Raw genomic sequence first — 11,336 nt, 5'->3', positions numbered from 1 at the left:
ACTTGGTACTGTTTCTAACGATATTACTTTACTTTTGTTATTGTTTATGAGTACGAATATTTTAATATAATATATTTTACAATTATATTATTGATATATTATATTATAAGTTTAATGCAGGTATGTGATATTAATTAGCGGGTATATTTTTTTTAAAAAAATTTTACAATTTACCGACGGATAAATATTGTAGTAAATCCGTAGCTAACTATCTAATAAAATAAAGAATACTAACGTAATAGCGACGACAAATTCGTAGTTAACTTTAGCGACAGATCATTCCGTCACTAAACCGTAGCAAATAACATCAAATTCAAATAATAAAAACGAATTAGCGACGACAAATTCGTAGCTATTTCCTCGCAAAGTTCGTCATCAAATTGTCGTCGTAGCAGTCTAGCGATGGAAATGATGTGAGTTTAGCGACGGATATTCCGTCGCTATACTTAGCGACGGAAATTTCCGTCCCGACTCCTTCGCAAAAATCAACGTCGAAATCGTCGCTTGAACGAATATAACGACGGATTATTTTAACGTAGCGACGGAAATAAATTGCGTCGCTAAATTCTAGCGAAACCCATTTTAGCGACGGACGATTTCCGTCGCTAACCAGTTTAGCGATGGAAATTTTCGTCGTTATTTTCGCGTTTTTTGTAGTGTGTAAATATCTCATGGTGGCCTTTCACGAGACCCATATCAATCATGTGTTTCGTGAAGGTAACCAGTGTGCAGACTGTTTAGCGAAACTTAGGCAAGACTCAGCCTGGGGAACTACCCTATGGGATGATCCTCCTAACGGTCTGCGAGAACTTCTCGACCGTGACGTTCATCTATTCGCTACTAGTAGGTGGCGATAAGTTTCTCGCTTCTTCCGGGACCTGTGGTCCCTTCCATTGACAAAAAAAAAAAGAAGAATATAAATTATGTTTCTAACTCAAAACACATAAATTGTATGTGTTAACATTGTGTGTTTGTAGTATACAAATTGTGAATTTTTAAAAGGTAAATTGTAAACATTTAGTATGTAAATTGTGAACATTCACATTGTGTGTCCCTAATATACAAATTGTGAATTTTTAAAAAGTAAATTGTGAACATTCAAAATCCGGGTCTACAGAATAATTTGTCATTAAACTATAAATAGGTTCAAGTTGTTCATTCCTTCTTGGCCCAATCTATGTGGCCCAATCCCTTTTGGTTAATTGGTCTGTCCGATCAGCTTAGTATACCATCCATCAATTATTATCACTTTTGACAAAATGACAATATATATGGACAAAAATAAAAGAAAAGATAAAAAATAAAACATTAAACAAGAGTTTGTAGGTGTGAGTATCATTTTTCAAAAAAGAATAATGTAGTGTTACAACTGAAAATTGAACAGAGTCCTGTCCGATCCTGTGCATTACAAAGAAAAACATAAAAACAAATGAACACGTACTAAGGATTAAAAAATCTAGAAAGAGTTTATTATCGAAATGGTCCCTCGACTATTACGAAATTTTTAATTTTGTCTTCAACAATTTTTCGTGTTCAATTAAGTCTCTCGACTTTGAAAATTTTAACCAATTTGGTCATCCATATATTTTGTCGTTAAACATCCGTTAAATCATGACCAAATTGGTAATTTTGTTATAGTCAAAGAACCAAATTGGTAATTAATTTTTCATTGAAATGGTCCCTTGACTATAGCAAAATTATCAATTTGGTCCCGATTTAACGGATGTTTAATGGCAAAATAAATGGAAGACCAAATTGGTTAAATTTTTCAAAGTCGAGGAACTTAATTGGACACGAAAAATTATCGAGGACAAAATTAATAATTTCACAATAGTCGAGGGACCATTTCGGTAATAAACTCATCTAGAAATATACAACAAGAAGAACATGAGTTTATTGAGCTGAAAGTAGAGTTAGGTGTAGACACAAAATGAGGTGTTGTCCTATGAAATGATTATATATTGAAAATTAAACTTGCATTTACATACCGGCCGGCCTGCTCAAGTTTAAACGTACTGTAAATTTGGATTTGAAAATCTATTTTGCCATATAACTAACGAACTATTGGGGGTAATTTCACAGTCTGGGACCTTACATATAAACGTACACTGCAACTACGTGATCATGATTTCCTCCTGAATCAGCTTTGTAAGATGGAAGCAAGCATTATATATATTCTCAGAATAAAAAATTTGAGAGAATTTCTGTCCCTTCAGCACACTTGTCATGGACTCGCTTTATATTATCAACTGATTTGCAGATTCCACTGCAGCTCCAATCAAAAGATGCAACGCATGTATTCCCAGATTGGAGTTTCCATTCACATTCTGCAAATTAAATACAATTCCATATCTGATGAGTGAAATACAATTTAATTTGGTAGAGGAGAGGAGGCCATCCAGCTGCTAGGGATAGGGATAGGGATTGGGATACGCAAATTATATGGTGGACCATGGTCCACAATGCATTGTGGACCGTGGTCATGGCTGATACTGCAGTTGTGTTGAAAAGATACTGCAGTTGTGTTGAAAGGACACTGCAGTTACGCGGAACAAAGGTCGTTCATCCGTTTAACACAACTGCAGTATCCGTTCAACACAACTGCATTTACAGACTGATGAAATGGTCTCTGTTCCGCGCAACTGCAGTTTCCTTTCAATACAACTGTAGTATCCGTTTAACACAACTACAGTATCAGTTCAACACAACTGCAGTATCAGCCATGACTCATGGTTCACAATGTATTGTGGACCATGGTCCACGGTATAAGGACTGATTGGGATAGGGATAGGGATTGGGATAGGGCGGGCGGAGGATAAATTCAATTCATTAATTAGCATACCTGGCGGAGTTCCACAGCACATGTTTCGATCATCAATGTGCTCAACATCAAGCCCTATTAGCCATGCACCAAGTGATACATCTTCATTTGCATACTTATGCAGAAGAAGCCTGAAAACACAAGTTTATGTTAATACATTGCATTACTGCCTGGCCTGCCTCAACTACTCAAAATTTAATCCTTCTTATTCAGATATTATATATATTCAACACAAATTAAACAAAATACATATTCGTACTCATTGTCAGAAATGAACTTTGCGAGATCGTTAGAGATAGCATATATCTGTCCAGTTGCATGTCTGAAGTACTTATTTCCAGTATCTCCAAATTTCCAGTACTCAGGTTCATGGTATTTCACATTCCTACCATACCATTAAAAAAAATGTCAAGATAGAAAATTTACAAACTCCAAATTAAAAGAGAACTAGCTTAGCTAGCTACTTCAATTCATAACACAAGATTTTCAACTTGGAAGTGTAAAGTTTCAGATGAAAGTAAGTACTTTCTGTAAAGAACTGGTCCAGATTTCATACATCCAATATATATCCTGGGTTTAAGACGGTGCCGCGAAAGGGTTGTAGCAAGTGTACCTTCCATCAAAATTAATAGTTGACAATTAGTTTCTAAACTAAAATTTTTAGATATATAAAGAGTAGATCGAATTGAATTTATTAGCTGATGCTATAAAACTGAGATAGATAAAATTAAAAAGAACACACAAATACGTACCCAAGTTGACATGAACATCATCATCAACCTTGACATAGAACTCAGCATCCCATGTTGCAAAGGCAGTGGACATGAAAGATTTTGTCTTTGCAGACAACTCATGATACCCTTCTATGTGCTCCTGCACAAACGAGACAACCTAATTTAAGTTGGTTGGTTGCATGTGCTAATACTAGATGCTTCTTCAAATTAAAGACCCACTTACAAGCCTAAGAACATCCTTATGCTGAGCATCTTCCAGATTAATTGCTTGATCTAAAACGCTATTCGATGTCGCACTGCATATATGCATCATATCAAAGAGTATATATATATGGCTAAAAATATCATAACAGACTTCCCAATCATCCACTTCCATATATATATATGGCCCTGTTTGGTAAATGGCTGTTGGCTGATTGGGTTGGCTGTTTGGGTTAAAAGGTATGATTTGTTGATAATATTAATTGATTGTAGAAAATTGTTTGATAAATTAGCTGTTAGCTGATAGCTGTTTGGTATAATTTCTTTTCTCAAAAAGCTAATTGAAAAGGCTACTTTGAGTAGCCTTTTGAATTTTAGCATTTTGGAGTTAAAAAAGCTTATTAAACAAACAACTAATAGTAGTCAAATAAGCTAAAATTAGCTGATAGGCTGATTATTTACCAAACAGGGCCATATGTCATCATATATGATTCATGAAGCTAGCTGAAGTTCAAAGAAAAATGTATGTATGTATACCTGTGGCCTATCATAAAACGAACAACAATTCCCTTTTCTTCTTCTAGTTTAAGCAGCTTCTCACCTAGTAAAAACACACACACACAGAGAGTTATTGGTAGCACGAAATGAAATAAAAGCAATAGGCGGGCGCAAACTCCACCACCTTGAGGCACCCATGTCTGTCTAAGAGAATCGCGCCTCTTTCTGCTACTGAAGGCCGTGTTTATCCCAATAACCATAAAAGCCTTCTTCTTCCTCTTCTCGGTTTCCTCAGAATTATTTGAACTACTGACATTAGCAGCCAAGCTTTTAGATGTTTCCACATTGTCAGAACTACTCTTATTCTTAGACAAGGGCAGCTCCATTTGAATTTTGGCAAATGAATTGTCTGATGAGTTTCTGATAAATTAAACAACAGTAAAGCACGCATTATATATATATATTGGATCGATTCGCTGTTTTCTTTTCAATACAACCAACTAATTTAATTTCTCCATTAAAAATCGTGAATCAAAAATTAAAAAGATGAGAAGAAGAAGGAAAGCAAAGTTTTGATCATATCCATCCTCCATACAGCTTATATATATAGCTTGAAATGAGGCCGAATCGGAGATTTAATTAAATTAATAATACTCACTCAATGGATTCAAGAGCTTTGCTGTGTTCACCAATTGCACTCTCCTTGTCCTGAATATGAATAAAATTAGACGTACACTTGGAAATTAATACATACATACCAAAATTAGAAAAAGCTAAGGGATAAGCTAGGGTACGTAGGGCGGGGCTGGACCTGATGATTCAATTTCTTGTCGCAATCGTCGACCTTCTCTTGTCTAGCCCGCCGCCCAAACATGATCCGCCCGTCATTCAATTTAGGAGGAATCCACACTCTATAAAGGAAGGATTCATTTCGCCAGTTTCAACAAATAATAAATTAATTTGCATGAAAATATATATACACGTAAAAACAACAACAACAAAAATATAGTCAGACCTACCTGCTGGAAAAAAGCATGCCGGAGGCGAAGCTGAGGATGGATAAAAGGAGGATCCATTTAGGGGAAACTTTGCCGGTTCTGACGGTTCGGGTCTTCATATGAATTGTCGGAAGGATGGTACGAGGTTAATTGGTGTGTTTCAGACTCAGAGACACAGCGCGGGAGATTCTCCTGGGCGCATGCGCATGCGCATTTATTTATTATATATAATGTGAAAGGATGTATGCTTAATTAGCTTCTTGCAATTTCTATTCTATTCATTTTCAATTCTGAAAAGCTGATGGATAGATAGATAGATGTTTGTTGCCTCTCCTGCCTCCGGCCTGCAGGCCCTCACAATGTTAAAAACATGTTTCATGTTACATACGGTTGGTCAATCGGTCTCATGGTGAATGGTGATGCCTACCATCTTTTCCGATCCAGGCCAGTTTAATACTTTGATTTTTGGGTCTGTTAATTAGTTGGGAGAAAACAAAAGCATTACTCATCCTATATTTTGAAGTTGATACATTAAAAATATAATTATTGTACTATTCTAATTTTAAATTTTATAATTTTGAATTTAATCATGCATGTAATTCTTATTATAAAGGGAAAATAAATATTTTGATCTCTCAATTATTTCTTAACTGTCAATGTAGTCCATAATTTTTAATTTCAACTAATTTGATCATTGAATCGAATTGTTTAAAATTTTTTCAATTAAACCCTTTCACATATCAAATTGACAAAATTTTAAAAATATGAAAATCACTATTTTGATTTTTGAAATGGTTTAATTGACGAAATTTTAAATAATTTAAGGATCAAATTGATTGAAATTGAAAATTATGGACTACATTGATAATTGAAAAATAATTGATAGATCAAAATGATGATTAACTCTACTACAAATTTAAAAATTATTTAAAAAAGATTGTTATTATTATTGTCATTTGGAAGTCAGCTTTGTTAGTTTGCATTGTGGTGCTTGATAACAGCACAGCAGTAGCATCACATACATGAGATAGATACGTGTACCGTTGAATTATGATTTATCTATTTATAGCACAAGGTACAACACTTGTACATTGTACAAGTTAAACCGTCCTGTAGCCAATTAGTTTGTCTTGCCCGCTCGGAAAAGGAAAATATTGTCAAAATTATTTACACACGTATGTACAACTCAATTTGTATTGAAAAATAATTCTGTTTATAATATTTTAATTTTATTTATCTACCACGTATGTTTACCTACAATGCAAGAATGTTTTAGCCCAATTTTAGAGCTTATTAAAGTTATTACTAGCTATAATACACACATTGCCTAATTAAAAGCCCATTTAAAAACTCAAAAAATGACTTCAAAAGTCATTTTTTAGATTTTTTTTTCCTATTTGACTATTAACGAGAATGAAGATGATGTAAAATACTCATTCCAGTCAAAGGAAAAAGTGACCCACTTTGACAAAAAAAAATTTCTGACTTTTTACATAAAAATATTTTTTGGATTCTTATCTCAATCTTAGTTCTCTCTCTTTATATCTCTTTTAGTCGTATCAAATGCACGAGTTGATTCGCCATTTATATTACTACTAGTTTTATACGCGCATTGCACGAATGGGTTAATGCCCAATGTTTATATTTAAATAAATATTTGAAAGTATATCAATGCAAGATTATATAGGAGAAGTTTATACATGGGTAATTGAATGTCAAATTTTTTTATTTAAATATCTAACTCAAAGTATATAAATCCAAGATAATATAGAAAATTCATTATAATTATTACTAAAATAAATGTTTGCAACCTTGTAAAATTGATAGTCTAAATATTTGGTCTAAAATGATAGTCTAAATAAATAGTACTTTTAATTTGAATTTTTTTAAGTGTTCTTAATTCTCTTTTGAGTAACATTGTCATTGTCTTCATCTTTACTATTTGTTCTCTTCCTTTTTGTTGGTAGTGTGTTATTTGCAATTCGGATATTGTTGGTAGCATAGATGACAACGTCATGCAATGAGATTATGATATAGGAGCTATGGACTTTCCTTTAGGTGTTCTCCTTGGGGTTCATTTGGTTCAACCATTATTGTTGAATGAGTTATTGTGGATAAAGAAATCTCTAGTTTAAGAAAAAAGATTAAATTAATTAATAAAAATTTGAAAATTTAAAATATTATGTATTCCAAAGATATTAAAAGGTAGTTTTTCGCTTCAATTTACTAGGTAATGGGTTATTTGAGTACTTTCATTGTCAACAAATCCCCCAAGTAGTTAATATGATTGGTTTCAATTTTTTTTTTTCATGGTATTAAAGAAATACATAATACTTTTAGTATATTAGGCTGCGTGCCTCCATCCCTGGCTCCCTGCCAATATGGGATTGACAATATGATGTGGCAAATGTCACATCATTTATTTATTACTACATCCGTACCAAAATGGTTGTCTGGTTCGTTTAACGAGATTTGACTGAAGTAATTTTTAATCCAATTTTTCATATTATTAAGTTTAGCATTAATATATAAATTTTATATATTTAGAAACTACATTAAAAGTACTATTAAACACAAAAAATTAAATTTAAAAATAATAAAATATTACTAAAGAAAATAAGCAAAGAAGGAAGAGTTGGTTTGACCAATGAATAATAAATAAGATAGGTAAAATGGGACAGAGGGAGTATTTCTTTAGTGTGCAGAATTTGTGAATTTGCATCTTTTACAATTTTGCAAATCCTGTACAAAAGCTGTCGCAGCAATTGTTGCGGAAGCTTTTGTACTTTTTTTTTATTTTTTATTTTTTTATGTACTTTTTTTTGTTTTGTTTTCTTATTTTATTTTATTTATTTATTAATGTTTTAAAATTTAAAGTGATGTGATATTGAGTTCACTTTAAAAAATAAATTGAATTTGCAGGGATAATTAGTTAATAGTAAATGATTTGCAAATTGGGTGATGTGGAAATGAGACCCATTTTTGAGAGTAAGAGAGATTTTCAGAAATAAGGTCTATTTTAAAAATGTATATTGCATTCAAGGTCCACACAACTATGTAGGGCAAATTATGCTGTGGACCCAGGTCCACCTTGCAAGGTGGACCTGGGTCCAAAACTACGTCGTTTTTGTCTTTTCTTTTCTTTTTTTTTTTTTTTAGTAAACATGTTGCTGAATATAGAGTTGTCCAAAAATGTGTGAATGTAGAGATTTCAAAGTGTGAATGTAGAGTATAGAAATCGTGAATGTAGATTTATGATTGTGTGAATGTAGAGTTGCCCAGAAATGTGTGAATGTGGAGGTTTCAAATTGTGAATATGGAGTATAGAAATCGTGAATGTAGAGTTATGCATGTGTGAATCTGTAATAGAGTTAAGAAGTTCTAGCAACTTGTAGCCCTGTAATGTGTGAATGTGGAGGTCTCAAGTTGTGAATGTGGAGTATAGGACCTGTGAATATAGAGTTTTGAATGTGTGAATGTGGAGTTTACAAATTGTGAATGTAGAGTATAGTGTATGTGAATGTAGAGTATAATTACTAAACATATAATCCTGTAATGTGTGAATGTGGAGTTTACAAATTGTGAATGTAGAGTATAATGTATGTGAATGTAGAGTATAGTGAATGTGAATGTAGACCCAGGTCCACCTTGCAAGGTGGACCTGGGTCCACGACATAACAGTAGACTATGGTCTACACAATAATTTGCTAACCGATAAGGCAATAATTAATCTCATTGAAGTCTAGTTTAATTTGGGCAACCCAACAAGAAGTCCAAACGAAACATATAAAGGAACAAAATGCATAGTGTGTGCAAACTTTGGTAAAAGTTTGGTTAATCGACAAAATTAATTGAAGAATTTTGGTTAACCGTTTTTTAATCAAAATACTTTGGTTCAGTTAACAGTTGAAGGTTTTATAGAATTTCGATTAACGGTTAATTCAGTTCAAAAATATCGGTTAACTGAATTAACCGATCGGTTAACCGAATATATATATATATATATATATATATATATATATATATATATATATATTCTTTGGTTAACTATTATTAAATTTGTGCTTTTATAATTGTAGTGTTTTAATTTATTGTATTGTTTTTGTATTTTTCTTAGGCCATGTTTGGTTTGCAGGAAGTTGTTTTCCACGGGAAGTGGGTTCCTCAAAATCATGGGAAGTGTTAATTCCCATGTTTGGTTCACTGGAATTTATTTTCCAGTGGAACTCAAATTCCTCATTTTTGAAGAAAACAAAATCTGAGATAAACCCTCGGATTTTGTTTTCCGGGGTTGATGGGAAGAAAAAGCTATTTGACTAGACTATTTTACCCTTGTCTTCTTCTTCCCCCTCTCGTTTCAGATTCTGTCTCCCGTTTCAACTCTGCGCCTCCACCTCGTCTCCGCCAGCCTGCGCTTCGCCTCAACTCCGCCAGTCACCGTCGCACCTCCTCTAGTCGCTGTCGCGCCTCCGCCAGTCGCAAGTCCGTGCCTCCACCTCGCCGCGACGCTGCCTCTGCCCTCTTGTCTCTGGCTCTGCTGACTGCTTCGACAATCGGCTGCAGCTCTGCTGCTTTGACGACATGGATGAGTGAAGATGGAAGAAACCTAATTTTATTATCATTGGGCCTCAAATTGAAATAAATAATAATAGGAGTTGTGGGTTTTGGTTTACTGGTTTGGGCTTTAGGTATTTTTTGATAAGGGTAAATCACCGATTTGGTCCCTCAATTATTATCAAACTGTCAATGTTGCCCCTTAACTCCGTATTCATCGATTTAGTCCCTGAAAATAATTGTTTTTGGTCACATAACTCCATCCGGCCATATTCCGGCGAACACTCCGATTTAGCAGGAGTAAAGTAGTCTTTTCCTTTCTTCAATCCTCCCTCCCTCTTCGTAAAACACCAGGACAAAATCTTGCATATGATATCTAGGAATGGAGTCACCAACAAAGGCCAAAGCTTTGCCGCGAACGAGCTCGCTCCCAGAAGTGAAACGAATAAAAAACGGGCAGCTCGCACCTATCGGGCTTCCACCGCCTCCGGGTTAGGAACCCATTCTCTGGTGAAGGTATCGCAGTGGCTGACACTCTCTGCCATCTTAATATGCCGGGGTTCGAGCTTTTGCGGGCTCCTGCTCAGATCTGTCTCGATTTCCTCGATCGTCTGCTGGTTTGGCGGGTAAAGATCGACTTCGACATGTGGGGTTCTGTTGAAGGTGTAGTAAAGCGGGAAGACAGTGAGGAAGATGATGGTGAGGGCGAGTGGGAATGGAGATGGTTTATTAAAACAGACTAAAGATTTTGTTGAAATATTGGTAAAGAACTTCTTTCTAAGTCTCCGAATTTTCTCAGACATATGAGTTATGGAAATATCTGCATGTAATTTTCCCTTAATAAATTCATGGAAATAGACAAATTAGCAGAAGGGTCAGTCTCTTTTTCGTTCTTGTAACCAATCATGCCATCTAGAACAGCAATTTCATCGTCCTCGCTCCACACCCTGGCAAACTCACCAGAAGCCAAACTGGGCAACTTATTCTCCTCTACATTCCCATTTTCTTCCCTGGACTTGAGTTTCTTCCTCGCCGATTCTCTCACAGGGGTCTCCGCCGGCTGCTTTACGAGGGGCTTTGAGGCTGGAGGGGCATTAGAGGGGAGGTTAGGTTTGATTGTGAAGTCAGGGGTGTGTTGGGAAGAATCCGACCCTTCTTCGTCGGATTCAGATTCGAATCCGGATGAAGATTGTGGCTTTTCAACGGTGGGCTTCTTCGACAACAGCGGCAACGAAGAGGGAGGGAGGATTGAAGAAAGTAAAAGACAACTTTACCCCTATTAAATCGGAGTGTTCGCCGAAATATGACCGGATGGAGTTATGCAACCAAAAACAATTATTTTCAGGGACCAAATTGATGAATACGGAGTTAAGGGGCAACATTGATAGTTTGATAACAATTGAGGGACCAAATCGATGATTTACCCTTTTAATAATAATAATAATAATAATAATAATAATGATAAGGGCAAATAAGTCTTTTTACCTATTATTCATTACCATTATAAATCCAACCAAACAACAGAATTTA

At 34.8% G+C, this 11,336-nt stretch overlaps 1 protein-coding gene and 1 pseudogene across 1 annotated transcript; both read right to left on the bottom strand.

The window, feature by feature from the left end:
* Positions 1 to 2,178: 2,178 nt before the first annotated feature.
* On the bottom strand, positions 2,179 to 5,525 carry LOC116014222 (beta-1,3-galactosyltransferase 7-like). The gene is made up of 11 exons (XM_031254234.1): positions 5,274 to 5,525; positions 5,066 to 5,165; positions 4,913 to 4,962; positions 4,439 to 4,674; positions 4,294 to 4,357; positions 3,779 to 3,851; positions 3,574 to 3,694; positions 3,347 to 3,434; positions 3,081 to 3,206; positions 2,843 to 2,952; positions 2,179 to 2,327 (listed from the first exon to the last, which is right to left on the bottom strand). Exons 1-11 carry the CDS (start codon positions 5,369 to 5,371, stop codon positions 2,179 to 2,181), a joined length of 1,215 nt encoding a protein of 404 aa, XP_031110094.1. The 5' UTR covers positions 5,372 to 5,525.
* A 4,748-nt stretch (positions 5,526 to 10,273) lies between these two features.
* LOC116013160 lies at positions 10,274 to 11,308 on the bottom strand (annotated as a pseudogene).
* Positions 11,309 to 11,336: the final 28 nt, after the last annotated feature.

The sequence above is a fragment of the Ipomoea triloba genome, chromosome 3 (assembly GCF_003576645.1).
Source record: "Ipomoea triloba cultivar NCNSP0323 chromosome 3, ASM357664v1".
In the NCBI taxonomy this organism is placed as follows: Eukaryota; Viridiplantae; Streptophyta; class Magnoliopsida; order Solanales; family Convolvulaceae; genus Ipomoea; species Ipomoea triloba.
Note: the sequence above shows the minus strand (reverse complement) of the source record. Positions and strands in the feature narration are given on the sequence as shown.

Bases quoted from the DNA above. Each gene is read 5' to 3' on its own strand.
- LOC116014222 (XM_031254234.1), bottom strand. From the start codon at position 5,371: ATGAAGACCCGAACCGTCAGAACCGGCAAAGTTTCCCCTAAATGGATC. The intron at 5,166-5,273 runs GTAGGTCTGACT...CTTCCTTTATAG, and splicing joins GGCATGCTTTTTTCCAGCAG to AGTGTGGATTCCTCCTAAAT. The intron at 2,328-2,842 runs GTATGCTAATTA...TTTAATTTGCAG, and splicing joins GTGCTGTGGAACTCCGCCAG to AATGTGAATGGAAACTCCAA.